Here is a 20,214-nt window from a genome sequence, read left to right as displayed (position 1 = left end):
GGAAATATGAGTTTTACGAGCACAGACTGTATTGACGCTCACCAACGGCCAGACTAACGGACAAATAACGGTCTAAAACAAGGATGTTAACACAGGCGGTGTTTCCTGTAAAGCCCGAGTTTGACGATTAGACAGTGCAACACTTAAACACACCGCCCGGTCCAATACCTATGAAAGGAGTATTACTAATACATTAATAAAGTCCTACGTTTTATTCAGATCGGTATTCACCTGTTAAACAAATTAGTTATGAGTCTGTTAACCTGTAAATCATCCAGTATTTGAAAAAACATAACTTTTAGTGCAAAAGAACCAAATCTTTCTGCGTAAAAGTCAAATTTACAAGGAGTACGTGAACGCGACATGAAACAAGGGAGGCCGCCGCCTCCGAAAGTGAAGCTGACGTCACGAATTGGTAATGCTTTTGATCATTGGTTTTTCCTGTTGAGAAAAACAAAAAAAGTTAAAAAGTTCAGATTTAATTTCAGTTGAAGGTTAAAATAATGCTTATTTATAACTTTTCTACATCAATTCATTAAATGGGATGGTTGTTTTGGAGTACTGGTGATATATATGTTTTTTATGTTTTTTATGTTTTTTATGTTTTTATGTTTTTTATGATTTTTAACAATGATATAACTAATCTTATGCTGGTCATAGCCCGATACAATATTGTTTTCCACTGCACTACTAATTTGTCGAACACTTAGAATAATTAGGTAAGTATTCAGCTGAGAGGTGGCCTAAAACCAGGGAATGCCGGCTAACATACTGTAAGACTAGATGATGATAATGATGATGAGGTGGAACGTCAATCAATACAACATGGCATTCTTGTGATACCAAACAGATCACCTGATCAGCCTAACCCAGAAGTGTTAATGGTTGGTTTGGACTGAGATATGCCCAGGTATGTGTGACATGTGACAGTGTAGGCCTCTACAACTACATTTTGAGAGATCTACACACCTATTTCTGGCAGGTTTACTGTGGTTGTATTTAGTATCTGTGAGTGTAACAAAAAGAGGACACATCGATAAGGAATCCCTTGACTTTGGATTAGAGTAATATGTGCGGCTTACATATAAACGTATATTCACTAAAACAACCAAATTACATTTGTAACATGAGTAACTTTTTGTAAAGGTGGTGTGGTTGCATAGCCACACCCATTCCAACAAAGTGTGAGAGTAATGAGCCTGTGTGGAGCAATAAGAGGGTGTGGCTTTTTGAGTCAGAGAGAACAGATAAGCTTGATCGAGTTTGCCTTGCAGAGAGGGGCATGATTCACAATCCTGACCAGACAGCCATTCACTTTCACTCTGCCGGGATCTCCTAACAATCCAGTTGCACGATTCTACTCCCTCTCTCCTGCATTCCTTCAACAGTCTGAAGCAAGACTTTGAGGGGTGGCGACTTCCAGGACAGAGAAGTAAAAACACAAGCAGACAGCTCAAGAACAACTACAACTCGCAGCCATGAAGGACAAAGTGAGGAAAGGAGGAAGAAATCAGGCCAAAACTGGTGAGGAAACCCTGCAAAAAACTGCATTTTTCCCTTTTCTGTTACTCTCTGTATGTGTCTCTCTTGTTGTTACACTTTCTTCCTCTTCTTTTTTTCATCTGGTGCCTCCCTCCCTGGAGAATTTGAGGAGGGTGGGAGATTTAGCACTGCACTGCTGCCCTGAACCTTCCTGGTGCTATTCCTTCACCAACTTTTCAATCTGCCCTGCACTTTAAAGTTTTATGGTAAATGCATTCTCACAGATGCATGCTGAGATCAACCTGAAGTCCTTTGACAAACTGTAAATTCCCAGTTATGAACCTTTAAGGACAAAGAAGACAAAGATTATGTTGTATTCAAATCTCTGTGCACAGCTGTTTATTCTATGAAAAACCTCCATCTATTTTTCAACCAACTTCTACTACCTCATAATTGCTTCTCACATTCTGAACTTGGCCTTTCAATTCCTTTGAAACTGCTGCCACTCCACTTTCACAAGACAAAATGATTGAATTAAGGAAGAGTGACTGTTTACCGTCTTCAGGGGGGATTAACATGACATATAGAGAAGGAATCCTTTCAGCGTGTTTAGTTTACGGCGGAGGTTCTACATTTTATTTTCATCCAGAGACCCCTTCCCAGATCTATCCGGGACCCCCTCACTTATGTCCATTGGAATCATTTGATGTAGTCTTTTTTTAAATTATATTCTAAAAATAGATGTGTTCATTTTTTTTTTTACAACATGTTCATTTAAACGAACAAATCTGAATCTTTTTACAGACACCCTGGCAAAGTGCCACAGACCCATGGGGGTTCCCGGACCATACTTTGATAATCACTGGTTTATGGTACAAGCTAACCTCAGAAATAAGGGCCAAAGTAAACTCGGCAGGGCTGAAAAAAATGCTGTTTCCTGTTGTAGTAAGGCAGCAATCCCAATAGAAAAGAGGCTCATCCAATCCTGCAGAAAGGAGGGACCTTCTCCCAGCCAATCGTGAACAGAGGAGCTATTTTGTGGGTGCTTTCCAGTGGTAAAGTAGTCCTAGATTAATCTCAAGAGCTTGGGATTTGCTGTAGAATGAATAACAATCTTCAGAGATGAGTGCAAAAACAATATTTTGCTCTGCTGTGCACATGCCAAAAGGGTTGTATGTATAGTATTTGCACACATCCATGAATGCAAGCTCGCTCTACTACCAAGCTTTAGGTTTGTTAGCAGATGTGTGTTCAAGCATTCTGCGGTCTCCTCATGGCAGCACTGGGTGTGGTTGTCCTTTAACCCTGAGATGACATGAAGGCCAGTAGGCAAATTCAACAGGTTTAGTCACATTGTAGGTTACAGCACACGCTGGGACCTGCTCTCCCTCGGGTGCTGCGTGTATGTAAAAAGGCGGACACACCCCACTTTCCCTTCCTTTTACAGTGTCTTGAATAAATTAACTCTCACCCTCAGGCAGTCTCACACACTGTTCTTGTTTGATTCAAGAAACTATTCTCAGTTAGTCATGCGTTTTTTGCAGCAGTGTCGGTTCTCTCTGCGTCATAGTGAGCTGGGAACTATCCCAGCATTTAATGAGCAGAAGGAACAAACTAAACTATTTGCTTGTGCAGCGCAGTGCTCTGTGGTTATGCTCAGTACTTTTTTTGTCTCCTTCAAACAGATGAAATGAGCCTGATTGGTGGAACGGATGCTGCTGGCATTAAGCCACACGACGACACCTCGTTCCCTGTGAAGATTCAGGGAGCAGGAGTAGAGCCATTTGAGCTGCAGGTACAAAGCCAGACTGTTTTGCAGGAACTATTTTCATAGATAACTGATTTTTTTTTTTTTATATATTATTGACAGGTTTATAATCCAGAATTGGCATTACTTGCTGTGTTAAACAATGTGTCTTTGTAGGTCCATGGATTTTGGCTTGTTCAAGATGCGGTAATGACTCTGCTTTCGAGGGATGAGGTGTGTCCACGTTCCAACTTGTCGCTGACGCTCGCTGGTATCACTCTGGACCCCCTGGCAGAACTGCAAAGCCTTAAGGGGCTAAAACCAGGAGCAATCCTTCGCCTGGTGGAAGGTGTGTTTTTTGAGAACCTTCTCTTTTAGTTCATCTTTATAGTCAATTTACATTTTTAGCATGATTTTCTTTAATACCTCTTTCAGTACCTATGTAAGTTTAGTCTTGCATGCATTTGAAAAGGATAATTATGTTCTCAATATGTATTTAATATCTTTATAATGAGTTTTGACACAGTTGTTAGAATCTTTGGCAGTTTTAGCTTTTTAATAAGAATCTAATAATACTCTATAAGTTGTTGTCTGGCCTTTTAGCAATATATTATTTTATACCCTCTTACATGTCCTCGTATATTTCTACATATCTCGGGTCATTTAAGGTGTAATAATTAATTTTAGAATTGAATGGAATGATCCAGTCCATATTTTCAACACAACCATCACCCTTTCCATTTCACACATACTGAAGTCTATCTCACCACAATGTAAATAGCTGACTCACTTCTTCTGAGTCATAATAACAAGGTTTATCGTTGCAGAGATAACAAGTGTGTGCCAACCAATTATTCACTTTCTCACCAGCTAGCTGTTAAAACACTGAAACAAACTATTCTGCAGCCAATCTGTTACTATGTGCAGTATATATCCTGTCAGACTTGTTATGCATCATTGATAAATTAGTACCCAATGTGCTATTAAAAATGCAAAACACATATAAACATCCTTTAATTCATTTTGAGGGGATCGTGACATCCTAGGAAAGAAAAGAGTATTTGTCCTGTGCATTTTGGCTGTTTAAAAAGAGCATCCACAGTTTCATGAATGGCCAGTGCACTCTCTATAACACAGCCGTGTGTCTTTCCAGAACCCTACACCGCCAGCACAGCCAGACTCCATCTGGCTCGTGTGCTGGAGCTGCTGAGAGCATCTGGACCTCAGGATGCACTGAGAGAAGGACGCTCACCAAGCATACTGGAGACGCTCACACAAACACCAGGTACACACAACGTGCACTCAGACAAAAGGTAATCCAAAGATACAACCATTAACAAACAAGCTCATACTGAATATCTTCCTTTATTGCCGGTGCAGACTCCAGCTTACCGAATGGAAAGAGCCTGAAACGCTCTTTAAGCAACACAAAAACAGAAACGACCAACCAGGATGGAGCTCCCCCAGAGTACCTCCTCCCTGGTTCCTCAGAGAGACCGCTCATGGCCCTGCTTCCACACAGCTCCCAGCCAGAGGTACGTAAAAACCTGGAATCTTGTTTCACACGAGGCCAGGCCTCATTCACACAGAGACACTGACTCACTGTGACTTCATATCCATCTCATCAGTCCCCCAGCTACCTGAAGGACGTATCTCTCAGCTGTTGGAACCCGGCTCCAGGACAGAGGAAGCTACAGGGAGACTTCCTGTACATCGCTGTGGTGACAATGGAGGGACGGCGGTGTGACATCACATCCTGTCCTAAAGGGTTCTTCCTCAATAGGTAAACATATTTTTATTTTCATTTTATGGTTGCAATAACTTATAGCAGAAAATGTATAAAAAGGCCTAATGGTGGGCCTAGCTGTCGTATTTCTATTCTGTTTGAGTAAACTTGTGTTTAAATAATTGAACTTGAACTACATGAATGTTTCAGATGAATTATTGATTTATTTTCTCTTCCCCATTTTTCATCTCAGATCTACAGAAGAAGTGTTTGATCCTCGTCCTGCACAGTCTTCCCCAGTTTGTCACAGTTTCACCGACCTGCTCTGTCACATCAGTCCTGCCTTCAAACAAACATTGACCACGTTCAAAAACAGGTAACATTACTAGCTATACATTAACGGAGCATGAATACTACAGTAATTCAATTATAATAGTAACTAATGATGTAAACATTTCTTCCTTCAGGTCTCAGTTACCTCCAGTAGAGGTGATGCCCACTCCTTACCACACCCTGAGCTGGCTCGGGCCTCCCTGCGCCTCTCGTACTCATAAAAACACCTTCAGCCGACTGGGAGTGGATGAACAGCCAGCAACACAGGTTAGTTACAACACAGCATAGTTATTTGTTGCTATTTATTGGCTAGTGTGCTGGTGGCAATTATATTATGTCTAATTATGTGTGATATGTGCAGGCTCCAGACTGGAATGAGGAGTTACAAGCTGCCAGAGATCTTCCACAAGGCAGCCTGGAGGAGAGGCTGCGGAGGGACAAAGCTCTGCTCCAGGTAAACAAGAATAACAGGTCTTTTATAACAGGACTCTTATCACCTAATTTAAACTTCTCCCAATCTAATCTTCATTCGTACCTGTTTTTTTTGTGTGTTCAGGTTAACAGTGCATTTCTTAGGGCTGTGACACAAGGAGTAGAAATAGTCGTGGATGGCTTTGTGGAGCCAGTGAATGGAAACCCTGATGACCCAGCTTTCCTGTGGGGCGGCCTGTTCATGAGCCAAGGGGCAGCAAGCCCAATCTTTGGAGGAGACAGGGGTCGCAGGTGAGAGCAAACCACATGTTCAATGACAAGATACCATTTGCTCTCAATTGTATACATGGTTATATGGCTGCAAAGGATTAAAGAGACGGACCAATAATGATTTTCTTACTGATTATCTAAATGTTTCCTCATCTTCTTCTTTCAGGGCTGCTCAGAGGCTGGAGCTTAAAGGAGTACAGGCCTACAGTGACATTGAGGGGCTGCAGGGGCTGCACACTCTACCCACAGCCGTCGTAGACTACAGAGGAGTGCGTATGTCTGCTCAGGGTCTGGCCCCTGGGTTGGAGGGCTCAGAGCAGGACCAGGCAACTGCTCCCGCCTCAAGGTAGTGGACCCATTATTCAACAGTCCACCGCACTAGTGGTGTCACACCGAGAGGCAGACATTTCATTTTGTGTTTTTAATCTGCTAATTGTCTTCCTTCTTGTGCTCTATAGAGGCTTGCTGTACGGGGTAACTGCAGGACCCCAAGAGTCCCCCCAACGCAGACGACTCTTAGAGCTCCTGGCTCTGGCTGCCAAATCTCTCTCTCTCCAAAGACATGTTGCTGTCGGGCCCAACGATCACAAGGTCCCACTCTTCACCTCAATTGATGCTCAGGGACTGTTGGGCGCTGATGGGAGGTACTACATACTGGATGTGTTCAGGAGCTTCCCAGCTGACGCCAACTTCTGCCCAGAGGTGGAGGCAGAAGGCCAGACAGTCACTGAAGAAGAGGAGAGTAATAAAGGCTGTGAAGAGGACGAGGAGAAGAAGGGTTGTGTAAAAGAAGGTTGGCCAGAGAATTATCACTCAGACTCTGGACTTCCGAAGAGCTACCCTCACAGACTCTGTCGACTGAGGCCAGAGATGATGCAGGCCTTCATCCAGCATAAGTGAGTTATACATGAAATAAAAACACTTTGATCACAATTTTAAAAGAGTTTTTCCGTCAAATTGAAGTTTTGTTTTTTGCTTTGTTAAGACATTGCCAGTACACTCAGCGTGTCAGGGAGATGTTGGACGAGAATGGAGGCTTTGAAGAATGTGCAACAGCTTGTAAGACATGTTTTAGTAGATAACTAACTAACTGAATGGAAACCAAAATTAAAGTTAACACATAGACAACTTTGTCCATTATATATTCTGTATTTACTTGACAAGTTTTGATTACTTGCAGGTGATTCTCGAGCCACTACTGCAGTACGAGCTGCTTGTAAAGAAGTGGGCTCAGTCAGCGACATCATCTTTGAGATGCGCTTTAACCCAAGCATCTTCTCTCCAGGTACCATGAGAAACAACACACACACTTAAACACACAGGTATATCTTTTGCCGGAGCACAATATTAAATGCTTTTTGTGTTTTGTGTTTAGAAGTATCCTTCCCTCCTGGTGAAAGTAAGTCAACGAAACTGCAGGAGAGGTTACTGAGGGAAGCTGCAGCTCTCATCATCACACATCAGATACCAGCCTTTGTAAGTGTTTACATACAGTACTACAATATAAACATCCACAGCAAACATGCAACCAACTCACCATTTGTTTCTCTGTGTGTGTGTGTGTGTGTGTGTGTGTGTGTGTGTGTGTGTGTGTGTGTGTGTGTGTGTGTGTGTGTGTGTGTGTGTGTGTGTGTGTGTGTGTGTGTGTGTGTGCGCAGTTGGAGCATTGCCTACAAAGCAATGAGGCACCAATGGATGGAGTCTCTGTAAAACATGCGCTGCACCAGAGAGGCATCAGCCTTAGGTATCTGGGCCATGTGATCACGGCCATCAGCCAATCAGAACACAAGGACTGCCTGAGGCATATAATGGTGTGTTTGATTTTTAAATAGTCATACTAAGTCTTGATGATGTAATCACTCTCGTAACTGTGCTTTCTAACACTCTTCTTTCTTCTTAACCAGAGATTGGTCATAGGTGAAGTTTTCACTCGCTCAACAAGGAGAGTGTTCAACAATTTCCTCCAGGTACTTTACAGTATTCAGCACAGAGCATTCCTATTCATTCTTATGTTTGCACACCTCAAAGTGAGGTGCAGGTGTATGTCCACACAAAAAACAACAACCTGAAAGACTGACCTACAGCCGAATGACTGACCTGCAGCCTTGGGTTATGTCTTTGCAGGGTGTGGACGTGCCTAGTCTCTCTGCAGCGGTCAGTCACTTCCTGTGCTGCCTATTAGTTCCTCACTTCACCCCCACGCCTGTGTCGGATGAGACCAAGAAGAAGTCAAGGCGGCGTGGCCGAGTGGCGGGGCCTCTGAAAGCACGCCCTGGAGCATGCTCACAGGGGCCGAGCTGTGGAACCTGGTCTGCCTGGATGCTGCTGAAACATATAACATCTCTGACAGCCTTGGGTGAGGACACAGCCTTTGTTTGATCTCTCCTCGTGTTTGTTGGTTACACAATGGCCCAGAGTCATATGTTAGAATCATTGTCATTTTAATTTGTTGTAACAGCTCTGGTCCAAACCACCTGGTGGAGCACTATGGCCTTCAGAAGATCTCTCTGCTCAGAGAGTTCTGTTTAAAGACTGGAGTTCAGGTAACAGACATCTTGCACAACTTAAACATACATATATTAATTTTGCTGTAATGTACACTGAGATGAAGTTGCATAATTCCAGAGATACTGTATAATTAAAGGGGAAATATGTTTGTTATTTGTGTCTTCACCAGTTGAGACTGAGAGACTACATCCTTGACAACCAAAATAAAGCTCCCATTGGTCCAGACGACATCCTCAACATCTTCCCCGTTGTCAAACACATTCACATGCCAACAGTGGATGCCTCAAAAGCATACCGAGCTGCACAGAACTTCATTCAGAAGGGTGGGTCAATAAAGCTGAGTCATTTGTTGCAGATTCATGTATCTGTAATCTCTGTGCTCAATGTGTGTTTTAGAACTAAATCTAAATGAAAAGTGCAACATCATTGTGTGCTCCCCAACTGCAGGTCTGCTGGACAAGGCCCATGAACACCTGAAAGAAGCAACCTACTTGTTTGGTAGGGTGTGTGATGACCTGCACCTTGAGGCCTGTTATTGCCACAGCCTGCTGGCCAAGGTGGCTTTCACGCAGGGCAAGCCAGCTGAGGTAGGCTCACTGCGTCACAACTTGTTACAGCTACATGAACACATTTTGAGGCGACATGAAGCAACTTAGCACATTTTCTGAAGTTCTTCATGTAAGAAGTTTTTGAGGGAAAAATTATACTTTTTACCTCTCTACATATATCTGACAGGGTTAGTTAAAAGTGACCTTGCAAAAGATTTTACAGTGTGACAGAATGTAAGGTAACGGTCTGTGTCAATTTCATGAGTTAATGAAGCGATTGTAATTGTTAATAGATATAAATCTGGCCATTAATTCTTGTCATCGCTGTGTCTTTCTGTGCTCTCAAGGCTCGCAGCGTCCAGCTGAAAGCAGTGGTCATCAGTGAGAGAGTGCTTGGCTTTGACCATCCAAACACCATCTACCAATATGTGAGTATAGCTACACATTTTTCATCAACAGGTACCGCTAATGGTCACTGTGAGATAGATGTATCCTAACTTTACCCCTGGGTCCATTACGGCACTTTTCTGTAGGGGTTTTATGCCATAAGTGTAGAGTATGATTATTATCATTTTGTTGTTATGTGCAGGCCCTGTTGGGTGTGTATGCGTTCGCTGGAGGTGAGACTGCCCTGGCTCAGAAGTGTCTCCTCAGAGCTCGTCTGCTAATGCTAACAGTCCATGGAGAGGACCATCCCTACACCGCCACACTGGATGTAGGTTACAACCAGCACAAAACAACATCTTTAAAAACTAATTTTACTTTTTCAACAATGGCAAACCTCTCATTGTTTTCTTGCAGAGCTGCATCGGGTTGGTGCTGCCCGGAGATCAGAGAGGGAAGTTCTTAAAGAACGCCCTCAGACTCAACACCTCCTTCTTTGGCACCTCACATCTGCACACCGCTCTCAAGTACGACGCCATTTAAAGCACTCTTATGTTGTATGAAAAGTAGGTTGATCTATTTTGGGCATATTTCCCAACATCCTCACAATTTCCCTCTTTGGTTTCTTGTCCTACAGTCAGCACCTGTTGGCCCAGTGGATGTGCAGCAAGGGAGACTACAGAAGTGCTATGAGCCACGAGAAAGAGGCCCTCACTGCTTATACCTCCATGGTCAGTATATCAGAGTGTGAGCGCTGCGCTTGAGAGAGATTGGTTGTTTGTGCATTTCATCTTACGGTTATTTATTCTCTCAGTTTGGAGAGGATCACCCTCAGACACACTGCAGCAAAGAGTTTCTGTGCACTATAACCAAGCAAGCAGTGAAAGTGGAACGCTCTCTCAGACAGGCAGGAGCTGACTGCACAGAGCAGACAGTGGAGGTATGTCCAGGAGCTCATGTGGTCTCTGACACCATTACCTGCTTGAACCGTTCAAAGTAAAAATATGTGTTTACTGATGTCCCTGACCTTTCTGTCCTCAGTGTCTAAGTCCCACATCTGACACTGTGCTGGAGCAAATGGCTCTGGTGACAGGGATCAGGAGCATCACACACAGGTAAATATTCACAAGCTTAGAACTTGTTGACGAAATGTGTTTTAAATGTAGCTTCAACAATATTACATTTTTTAGGCTGATGCTGATATTATAATCTTTAAAATTCCAAAATCAATAAATTGGTCGATAGTTATTTAATATAACATAAAATGAACATATATTCTAATCCCTTTCAATGAGTTTATTTAAAGAAATATGACCACAATATTTGCTGATCCAAATATTTCGCTGTTAAACAAATGTGTTTCTGTTCTGTCTGGTGAATTAAGTGATAGTGATACTGTTTGAGACGTATTTTTTGCATTTCCTTGTTATTATCAGCAACAAATACTGCTATTATCTCTGACTTTCTTTTTTGGTTCACCTGGATGTTTTGTTGCTAACCCTCTTCATGTTGAAAACTATCCTCCAAAAAATTGTGAATAAAAGTCAGACCTTTAAAACACTAAATGATGCATAAGATAGTAGAAGAAACCGGAATTTATATAGAATTTTACACTAAAATCTCAAATCACCTTTTCAAACAAAACTGGCTGCAGCAGCATGCATGTGAATTTCAATAGTGTTCTGTTAGGTAAGAATCCACTGATGAAATTCATTGTGTTTACACAGAGACGGGCTCCAGGAGTACAGGAAGAAACACAATGAGCTAAAGGCAGCGGTGGCAAAAGAACTGGGATTCATAGTGACCAACGGGCTTGTTGGCTTAGCGGCTGAGAATGGAGAGCAGAAAAGCTCAGATCAAGAAACAGGAAGCAGGAAGGAAGCAGAGGAAGAAGGAAGCCCAGTGGTGGAGAATACCAGCGAGGGCCAACAGGAGCAACCAGTGGAAGAGACCTCTGTGAAGAGTGCTGCCACAGCTTCAGTTAATGGTCATGTGGTAGAGCCAGCTGAAGTGAACGGGCATGGGGAGAAAACAGATGTAAATGGAGGAGACAGTGATAAAGCAGCTTCAGATGCTGAGGTCGAGATAGTGAATGGGGAGTCAGAGGTCAGGGCTGCAGGACAGAAAGCTGAGAACAGCACACCAAATGACGTAAACAGCAGCACAGTCAATGGGGAGATTAAACCTGAGTCAGATGAGGTTAATGGTGAGATAAATGGAGCCGGTGACGTCCCTGTAAGCCCGTCAGTCCTTAAGAGTAAAGGAACCTGGGCAGATGTTGTCTCAAAAGCCAACGGAGCGAAAGTCATAGGCACAGCCGTCAACGGAGTGGCAGATAAAGTCACTGCTAATGGGGGAGCTGAAGAGTGAAAATATATCAGAACAGGAAAACAGTGTTGTAGTCAAGTTTTCAAAGTAACTGCTGTAAGATAACCTTCTTCCAGGATCCAAGATGCAACATTTGATCGAATTAATATGAAGCAGGCAACATTTGATCGAATGAATATGAAGCAGGCAACATTTGATCAAATCAATATGAAGCTGGCAACAGAGAGTGAGATTTTGAGTTTTTGATTTTGAGTTGTTATTGCTAATGCTGGGAGAGGGCTTTACTGCTGAGTGCTATTTTTTTCAACAATAAACTTTTTACTCTGGTTTACCATTGATGTTGCTTTTTAGGGGGGACATGCAACCATAATGTATATATGCATGTAAACGGGATGTGTTACAGTACAATGCTATCAAACCACCTGCAAACAAGTGACGTGCCCAGAACAGCTCAACTGGAATTTCATCTAAATGTAAATGACTACAACTAAGTTTTGCTCCATTTACAAGAAATGGTGTATATATTACCAACAATCACATAAAACATACCATATACTGTTTTTTAAACTTCCAGGCAGCAAAACATCAGGAAAAATCAATCTGCAATGTTGCTAAAGATTTGAAAACCATATAAAAAAAGATTATATTTCTTGTAAAAGTTAAACTTTTACTACAGGGTAATACTGTAGAAAGATCATGCCATTTCGAAATGCAAGTTTCAACACTGAAAAGGTGCTGGATAGCCAGAGCAAGTATGAGCAACAGGGTTGGACTGGCCCAATATCAGGCTGAGCACTTTCCCTGAGGGCCAACAGAACTTTTAGGGCTAAAATAACTGTCTTTTTTTTTTTTTTTTTTTTTGTCTGTGCGGATCTGACCGGTTTGAAAACAAGATCAGCCTTTTTTTTCATTGACACTAAGCTGGCACAATCACATCTTTAATCTCCTGCCTCTTTGGGCACAGTGCCTTCATCAGACAGCGTGTCTGCGAAATAAAAAGTGTCAGACAAAACCGCAAGAGAGGCGAGGCCAGTCAAAGACGGGCCTTTCAGGCAGAACCAGTTCTAGATGCTCAACAGTCCAAATAAGGCCTTAAAACAAATTACCATGATAGCGTTGCAAGATTCAATCCTAAATTTGAAACAGGACTCATTTATTTAGAAAAAAAAATGGATGTATGAATAGCAACAATATAAAAACATAAAGTGTCCATTTCCTGTTATTCTCCTGTATCAGCTCTGTGTTTCCCTCTGAATTATCTCCAAATCAGAGCAGTGTTGGTACTGTGGTTCAGGCACCTCTGCCCAGGTGGATTGTGGGAGTCTGTTAAGGCCGCTGGTGGGAAAGGTGATGACTGCAGTGTCACTGAAGACGTCGACCAGACGGGATGGACAGGGCAGCTGTCTCTCCTCACACACAGACACTGCCTGAGTAATGTAGCCGTAGTCCCGCTTGAACTCTCTCTCAACTGTTCTGTTGGGACGACAGACAGGAAACATCACCTCTCCTCCAATGTTTTACACATCCTATCCCTCATTCATGTCTTGTACTAACCTGTCCATCATGCCGTTGAAGCCGTTTCCAATGATCATCATCAGAGGAAGACATTCCATACTCCAATTCTTCCACAGAAGGTTGTTGTACAGGGCTTTCCCACAATGCATCAGGTAAAAGAGCGTGGGCTTAGTCGCCAGACGCTTCCCCTCCTGCACAATACAGTGAGAGAGATGCACTGATTTCCTACCTTACAGGCAGCCAATAAGCTATGAAAATCAACTTACAGCGACCTGAAACTTGCTTGAGAGAAGTCATGTTAAATTCTTTAATAGTTTTTTGCTAATCCGGCTGGCAGTGCTGTTAAGGGTTTGTAATTTAGATGAAATGCAAACCCATCAGAATTTGCACTATTCATCTGTTCTCCATACTGTCTACCTGCTTTCTGTTTTTGCACTTGTCTGACAAGTTAAAACACAAGAGTGTCCAACAACTGACCTCATTCTCTGTGAGTACAGTCAGACCCAGCTCTCTCAAAACATCCCTCTCTCCAGATGAGAATGCCGGATCATAAACAGAGCAGTCCTTCAGGGGAATCTAAAGGGAGGGGAGCAGTGAGATCTTAAAATGAACACGATCCCATGTAGACAGTTTGTTATCTCATCGGATAAATAATATCCTCTAACCTGTCCTGCATCCAGCAGCAGCAGCAACATGGCAAGCTGGAAGCGAGCTGAGACACAGGAGGAAAAGGAGCCAAGGCCATAACACACACACTCCAGCTGTTGACATGTCCTGCCATCTTTACTGGGGCCCTCAGGGTCCTCTGGAGGTTTTAATAGGGCTGCGGATCCTGCCTCTGAAAACAAGAGCACAGAAAGGGTCACTGAGCTGCAAGCTAAATGACTTGACAGCCAAACAAATTGGCTTTTTTTAATAACCTCCACTTGTCCACCTTACTCACTTTTCCACTCTTGCCAAAAGTCCTCGCATCTTAGCTCAGACCTACAGAGTGGGGGGGATAAGCAGAATCACTAAACTCCGCATCAAACATGAATATTACTCCAGGAGACGTGTGCATGACTGGGTTTAGACTTCTTACACTGTGTCTCGTATTCGTTTAACAGTCTTTCCGATGTCTAGATGCTCCTGGCTGCATGCTGAGTTTGAGGACACCTGGAGTGATTTTGACTTCCTCGCTGCACCTTTTCGTCGCCGGGCAACCTGCCACTCCTCTCCAGTGTCCGACATCTACGCTGTTTATTAACATGTGACATAAATGGTTATTTAATGGAGAAAAAAATCAAACTTAAGTGCTGCCAGTCCGATGCAAGTCGGACTGTTTTGAGTGTAACACACGCATATCCTGTTCCGGTGTCACGCCATGTTTGTTTGTCAGATTACCGGTAATTTTAGTTAATAAACGGACAGTACACCATAAACTAATAGTGAAGGGGGCACATAGCTCTTTGGAGTGAGTTAATATGTGTTAAAAAAAAAGATTCACTGTTTGCTTTCGACACAAAATGGCGCCATCTGCTGGCCAAAGGATTACAAACAGGGGACAACGTTTAGTGTAACACCAGCAGGGACGACGTCAACCGGAAGTACTTGTGTTTTCGTGTGAAACATGGTGAACAACGAATAAGCTGGTTTAACTTTCACTACTGACTCAGGGGGGTTTATATACAGCTGATTGACGGACAGGTGGATAACGACCGTTTCAGGTGAGTTACACATTACTGTTTTTACATCATTTCACAATAAACGAACGTAAAGCGGGCCGTTTACGTCAGCTAACGTAAACAGTGTATTAGTTTGTCTTCACATTGTGTTTCCTCCACAGAGGCAGATATATGCCAGATACATACTTTGTATCTTTCTTTGAGTTAAATACCAGCTATACAAGTTGTTGACTTCATATCTGGGCCAGATACAATCACGTGATAAAGCATTCAAAGTAAATAAACCAAAACCAACAGGATGAAACCATCGAGACGTCTTCGTGGCTTTCATCAGCAGATCGATTCCTCGGTTGTCATGGAGATGTTTTCTTGGTGCAGCTGATCATTTAGAGTTTGTAAAGTACTTTAACCGTGTCGGTACCTTGTTTATTGTGATATCCAGAGATGTCCATGTCCCATCTGTATGGGAGGAGAGAGGAGGAAGAGGAAGGTGTTGAGGTGGAGAGCTTTGAGGTGACAGACTGGGACCTGGCCAATGAGTTCAATCCAGACCGTCGCAGACACAGGCAGACCAAGGATCAGGCCACCTATGGCATCTGGGCGGACAAGGACTCGGACGAGGATGAGAGGCCTAGCTTTGGTGGCAAGAAGTAAGGAATGGTTTTTTTTGTTGTTGTTGCTGCCCAAATGCTCCTAATCCCAACTGAGTTATCTGTGCTACTGCCCAACCAGGCTGAAAACTCACCCTTCAAGAAGTACTACCCTGAGCCCTAGCACTTATTGCATTCGTATTAGTTGTTGCCACTAACCGTATTTGTTTACTGCACTTATCCTATTCGTAGTAGTTTGTAGCACTTATTATACGGATTATCTAACAGGATTTGCCTCTGCACTATACTTTTGCTCTGGTTTAAATGCTTGTTTATTCTTATGACTTCTGGTGAAGTAGGGAAAGACTTAAGTACAAGGTCTCATTGAAGTCATCCTGAATAAAATAGGCCACATTAACAACTCCTTTTTTTTTTTTTTTTAAAAAACAACAAAATTGTTAAATGTTTGTGTTTGTTCCTAGATCTAAAGACTACAGTGCTCCAGTGAACTTTGTGAGTGCTGGTCTGCGTAAGTCTGCAGCTGAGGAGAAACGGCAACAGCAAAAAGAAGAAGGAGGCTCTGATGACTCTGAAGATGATGGTCCTTCAGCACCTCCCCCTCCTCGCGCCACTGCACCCAAAAAACTGCAGATGGTAAATTTAGTTGTGTTTATGTTCTTTACCCATTGCAGTGTATTCTGTATGTCTTTTTTGATATGTGTATTTATTTATTTTTTGCTAGGGTAATCTCCGGGGGAACCAGTCCCAGAGGTTTGCAGGTGGCATACAGTCTGGTAAAGGCATCGGTAACTGGGAGAAGCACACAAAGGGAATCGGACAAAAACTTCTGCAGAAAATGGGCTACCAGCCAGGCAAAGGCCTGGGCAAGAATGCTCAAGGTGGGTGGGCCTGCGGAGGCTATGATTTAATAAAATTGAAATGACGCAGGAGTATCAGACTAGAGTTGCTACACTCTGACTTTGCGCCCTCTTATTATTATAGGTATTATTAACCCCATTGAGGCAAAGGTTCGTAAAGGCAAGGGAGCAGTGGGTGCTTATGGCAATGAGCGAACCAAGCAGAGTCTTCAGGATTTCCCTGTGGTAGACTCGGAGGAAGATGAGGAAAAGGTAAAGTATTGTAGAAAAAATGTAAATGTCTCTTTTTCCAGCTACACCAACTGTTAAATCAAATGGCATAAGTGATATTGTAGAGTCATTCAACATTATTTTGATATTGTTCTCAATGTGTAGGAGTTTCAGAAGGAGCTAGGCCAGTGGCGTAAAGATCCTGCAGGAAAAAAGAAACCCAAGTACTCCTACAGAACTGTGGACGAGCTGAAGGCTAAAGGCAAGCTGGCAGGGCGCAGTACAGCTGCCTCTGCTGGAGAGTTGGCACAGGTCAAGGTATGTTTGAAAAGACTTGCGTTTCCACTCCTTTGCGTCAGTCTCAGAGGAATGTTATCAGGGCTCTTTTGATTTAGGCATAATGTTATAATAAGCATCAGGGACTTGTACTAAGCTTTAACACTTAGTACAAGCCCCTGTGGATGACATCATAATATGAATGTAAGCAAATAGTCGGCTGCCATTTTTGTCTCTGAATCTTATTTTCCCAATAACTGTTCCCATCTTCAGGTGATAGATATGACTGGAAGAGAACAAAAGGTTTATTACAGTTACAGTCAGATGTCCAACAAGCACAGTGTTCCAGATGAAGGCCCACCAGGCTTGTCCACTCAGGATCAGAAGGGATCTGGTTTTGCTCTCCCTGAACTCGAACATAACCTGCAGCTACTGATAGACCTCACTGAACAGGACATATTACAGGTATGAAGGAACCAAAAATATCTGCCAAATAACTACGGCAACGGATTTCTACATGTCTTCTATACAGCACTCTGCTACTTCTTCTTCTTCCACATACTGACACGCTTTCTCTCTTTTGACATCTTATTCTCCACCTCCTCTAGTCCGCCAGACGTCTGCAGCATGAAAAGGATGTAGTTGTGTCTCTGAGCCACGAGTCACGAGCGCTGCAGAGCAGACTGGAGGCAGAGCAAGATGCCATTCAGAGAATTGAGGCAGTTCTGGCATTGGTGGGGCGTTTTCCATCTGGGGATATGGCACCTGGGGAGGGACCCACCCTGCAGGTGCATATACAGTGAACACACACAGACAACCTGCTACAGTTATCAGTCTGTTTCAGTTTGTTAGTCCTTGCTCTGTTATTACATCCATAAAGGTGATTGTTTGGTGCCTTCCTTCTCTTTCTTCAGGAGTGTGCTGAGATCTTTGAGACTTTACAAACAAACTATTATGAAGAATACAAGACTATGGGATTGGCAGACCTAGCTGTAGCTGTTGTTCAGCCAATACTCAAAGAGAAACTTCGCTCCTGGGACCCTCTGAAGGTATGCTTTTGCAATTAGATTCTTCTGAGGTAACTTTATACTTACAACCTACTTAAGCTTAGCATTGATAAGCTACCAATTCCCTGACTTTTTTTTTTTTATTTCAGGACAGCTCTTTTTGTCTTGAAGACGTCGGTCAGTGGAGAGCAATCCTCGAATCTAGAGACCTCCATAGCAGTGCCCCAGATTCAAACATGGACCCCTACCACAGGTCATTTTAAACACACGAAACTAAGCTGTGATCATGATGATTTTATTCTACCGGCTAGGTGTTAAAGCCTGTTTTTGAGGACATGTGTTTGAGACATGTTTGTCCTGTGTTTGTCGGTCCAGACTGTTGTGGGAAGTGTGGATCCCAGTCATGCGGCCCTGTGTGACTGGCTGGCAGCCTCGTGTAGTGGGGCCGATGGTGGACTGCGTGGAAGTGTGGGCTCCTCTTCTCCCCCTGTGGATCCTGGATCACCTGATGGAGCAGCTGATCTTACCACGGCTACAGCGAGAGGCAAGACACCTCTCCACTTAAAGACACACTTAAACTCCCGTTGTTTTGATCATTTCACATTATTTACTTGTGGACAATTGCCTCTACATGGAGGTCTGTTTTTACTCATATCTATTTACTGTTTGATAGGTGGATAACTGGAACCCTTTAACGGACACAGTGCCCATCCACTCCTGGATCCATCCTTGGCTGCCTCTTCTCCAATCACGTCTAGAGCCTCTTTACCCACCAATCAGGAGCAAACTATCCAATGCCTTGCAGCGATGGCATCCCAGTGACACTTCCGCTCGCCTCATCCTGCAGCCTTGGAAAGATGTTTTCACACCAGGTGCATGGGAGGCCTTCATGGTGAAAAATATCATCCCTAAACTCGGTATGTCTTTATAAGCCTTAAGTATGGCATTGCAGAATAAGTAAATGTATGTTCCCTGCAGTCTTTTCCTTCCATGTCTCATCTTTTGCCACTGGTTTCTCTTCTTCATATGATGGCTTCTGTGTTCCTCCTTAGCCTTGTGTCTGGAAGAGCTGGTTATCAACCCTCACCAGCAGCAGATGGAGCCATTTCACTGGGTGATGGACTGGGAGGGCATGTTGTCCCCCTCCAGCCTTGTGTCCCTGCTGGACAAAAACTTCTTTACAAAGTGGTTGCAGGTCAGTGAATATACTTACACAAAATGGAAAAGTAAGTAAATGAAATGTTTAGTTTTGTTGTGAATTTTTACATGCGTTTGTGTTTCGGTTATTTATAGGTCCTGTGTTCATGGTTGAGCAACAGTCCCAACTATGAGGAAATCACTAAATGGTACCTGGGCTGGAAAAGCATGTTTAGTGACGCCTTGCTGTCACAGCCGCTCATCAAAGATAAATTCAACGAAGCTCTGGACATCATGAACCGCGCAGTGTCTTCTGGCATGGGTTGGTATCAATACATAGTCTCAGAAAATAAACATATGGAACCCATAGAACAGCTTTCCTTTCATGAAATTATGATTATGCAGCCATTTTTTTCTTTGCTGCAACATCACCTACTACAGCAATCATTCTTTTTCATATTCACAGGTGGATATATGCAACCTGGTGCAAGGGAGAACATTGCATATCTCACACAGACCGAGAGACGAAAGGACTTCCAGTATGAAGCGATGCAGGAGCGCAGAGATGCCGAGTGTGTGGCTCACAGAGGCATCAGTGCTGGTGTGCCGACTAACTTCAAAGATCTTATCCAGACTAAGGCGGAGGAGAACAACATTGTCTTTATGCCATTAGTGGCCAAACGACATGAGGGCAAACAGCTGTACACCTTTGGGCGTATTGTCATCTACATAGACAGAGGGGTTGTTTTTGTGCAAGGAGAGAAGACTTGGGTGCCCACGTCTTTGCAGAGTCTGATAGATATGGCCAAGTGAGGTTGGACTGACTAATACTTTGTCCTGCTTAGTGTTAAACTTTTGCCTTTTGTGTAACTTCAGTAAGCTGAACCTTGTTATATGTCTTTGTACATTCTTAAAGTGTCACTAGAACTGTGAATAAATCATGTTTGAATGCATGTCGCCTGTTCTGTTTTTATTTTAATCAGATGTGAAATGTTACTATACTGTACTTGGGATGTTTATGATATTGGTGGGTTTTTAGAAGCTTTTCCATTTAACAAAGGCAAGGCAATTTCCTGACCTACATTACTTTAACTTAAAATGATTATGTTTTTGCTAATGTGACTGTATTTTATATACTTTCACCATTGGTGTGACTAAATAAATATTTGTTTGTGTAAT

General features: G+C 43.0%; 3 protein-coding genes across 3 annotated transcripts; 2 read left to right on the top strand and 1 right to left on the bottom strand.

Moving 5' to 3' along the window:
* Nucleotides 1–1,251: 1,251 nt before the first annotated feature.
* On the top strand, nucleotides 1,252–12,081 carry si:ch211-166a6.5 (clustered mitochondria protein homolog). Its single transcript, XM_054610303.1, is given in 29 exon segments — nucleotides 1,252–1,524; nucleotides 3,168–3,277; nucleotides 3,407–3,578; nucleotides 4,383–4,514; nucleotides 4,610–4,764; nucleotides 4,858–5,012; nucleotides 5,209–5,331; nucleotides 5,423–5,555; nucleotides 5,650–5,742; nucleotides 5,845–6,011; nucleotides 6,157–6,336; nucleotides 6,449–6,886; nucleotides 6,976–7,049; nucleotides 7,171–7,275; nucleotides 7,366–7,466; nucleotides 7,649–7,801; nucleotides 7,895–7,957; nucleotides 8,115–8,244; nucleotides 8,247–8,346; nucleotides 8,449–8,533; nucleotides 8,668–8,821; nucleotides 8,946–9,085; nucleotides 9,394–9,474; nucleotides 9,636–9,761; nucleotides 9,848–9,957; nucleotides 10,068–10,161; nucleotides 10,245–10,370; nucleotides 10,472–10,545; nucleotides 11,158–12,081. Coding segments are annotated over 29 exon segments (4,263 nt in total). The 5' UTR covers nucleotides 1,252–1,478; the 3' UTR covers nucleotides 11,801–12,081.
* Nucleotides 12,082–12,884: 803 nt separating this feature from the next.
* On the bottom strand, nucleotides 12,885–14,599 carry srrd (SRR1 domain containing). The gene is made up of 6 exons (XM_054610556.1): nucleotides 14,355–14,599; nucleotides 14,217–14,257; nucleotides 13,939–14,111; nucleotides 13,751–13,849; nucleotides 13,313–13,464; nucleotides 12,885–13,231 (listed from the first exon to the last, which is right to left on the bottom strand). The coding sequence occupies exons 1-6, from the start codon at nucleotides 14,501–14,503 to the stop codon at nucleotides 12,991–12,993; spliced, it is 855 nt and encodes a 284-aa protein (XP_054466531.1). The 5' UTR covers nucleotides 14,504–14,599; the 3' UTR covers nucleotides 12,885–12,990.
* A 22-nt stretch (nucleotides 14,600–14,621) lies between these two features.
* tfip11 (tuftelin interacting protein 11) lies at nucleotides 14,622–19,982 on the top strand. The gene is made up of 15 exons (XM_054610555.1): nucleotides 14,622–14,979; nucleotides 15,380–15,587; nucleotides 16,010–16,181; nucleotides 16,270–16,426; nucleotides 16,530–16,657; nucleotides 16,781–16,933; nucleotides 17,165–17,356; nucleotides 17,500–17,679; nucleotides 17,806–17,940; nucleotides 18,048–18,151; nucleotides 18,274–18,442; nucleotides 18,572–18,815; nucleotides 18,951–19,093; nucleotides 19,192–19,357; nucleotides 19,502–19,982. The coding sequence occupies exons 2-15, from the start codon at nucleotides 15,382–15,384 to the stop codon at nucleotides 19,846–19,848; spliced, it is 2,496 nt and encodes an 831-aa protein (XP_054466530.1). The 5' UTR covers nucleotides 14,622–14,979; nucleotides 15,380–15,381; the 3' UTR covers nucleotides 19,849–19,982.
* The last annotated feature ends 232 nt before the right edge of the window (nucleotides 19,983–20,214 follow it).

Source organism: Anoplopoma fimbria, chromosome 13 (genome assembly GCF_027596085.1).
Source record: "Anoplopoma fimbria isolate UVic2021 breed Golden Eagle Sablefish chromosome 13, Afim_UVic_2022, whole genome shotgun sequence".
In the NCBI taxonomy this organism is placed as follows: domain Eukaryota; kingdom Metazoa; phylum Chordata; class Actinopteri; order Perciformes; family Anoplopomatidae; genus Anoplopoma; species Anoplopoma fimbria.
Note: the sequence above shows the minus strand (reverse complement) of the source record. Positions and strands in the feature narration are given on the sequence as shown.

Excerpts from the sequence above, each read along its gene's own strand:
- tfip11 (XM_054610555.1), top strand. The coding sequence starts at position 15,382 with ATGTCCATGTCCCATCTGTATGGGAGGAGAGAGGAGGAAGAGGAAGGT. Across the intron at positions 16,182-16,269 it reads CACCCAAAAAACTGCAGATG|GGTAATCTCCGGGGGAACCA; the intron begins GTAAATTTAGTT and ends ATTTTTTGCTAG. Across the intron at positions 16,427-16,529 it reads CCTGGGCAAGAATGCTCAAG|GTATTATTAACCCCATTGAG; the intron begins GTGGGTGGGCCT and ends TTATTATTATAG.
- srrd (XM_054610556.1), bottom strand. The coding sequence starts at position 14,503 with ATGTCGGACACTGGAGAGGAGTGGCAGGTTGCCCGGCGACGAAAAGGT. Across the intron at positions 14,112-14,216 it reads CTTTTGGCAAGAGTGGAAAA|AGGCAGGATCCGCAGCCCTA; the intron begins GTGAGTAAGGTG and ends TCTTGTTTTCAG. Across the intron at positions 13,850-13,938 it reads TGCTGCTGGATGCAGGACAG|ATTCCCCTGAAGGACTGCTC; the intron begins GTTAGAGGATAT and ends CCCTCCCTTTAG.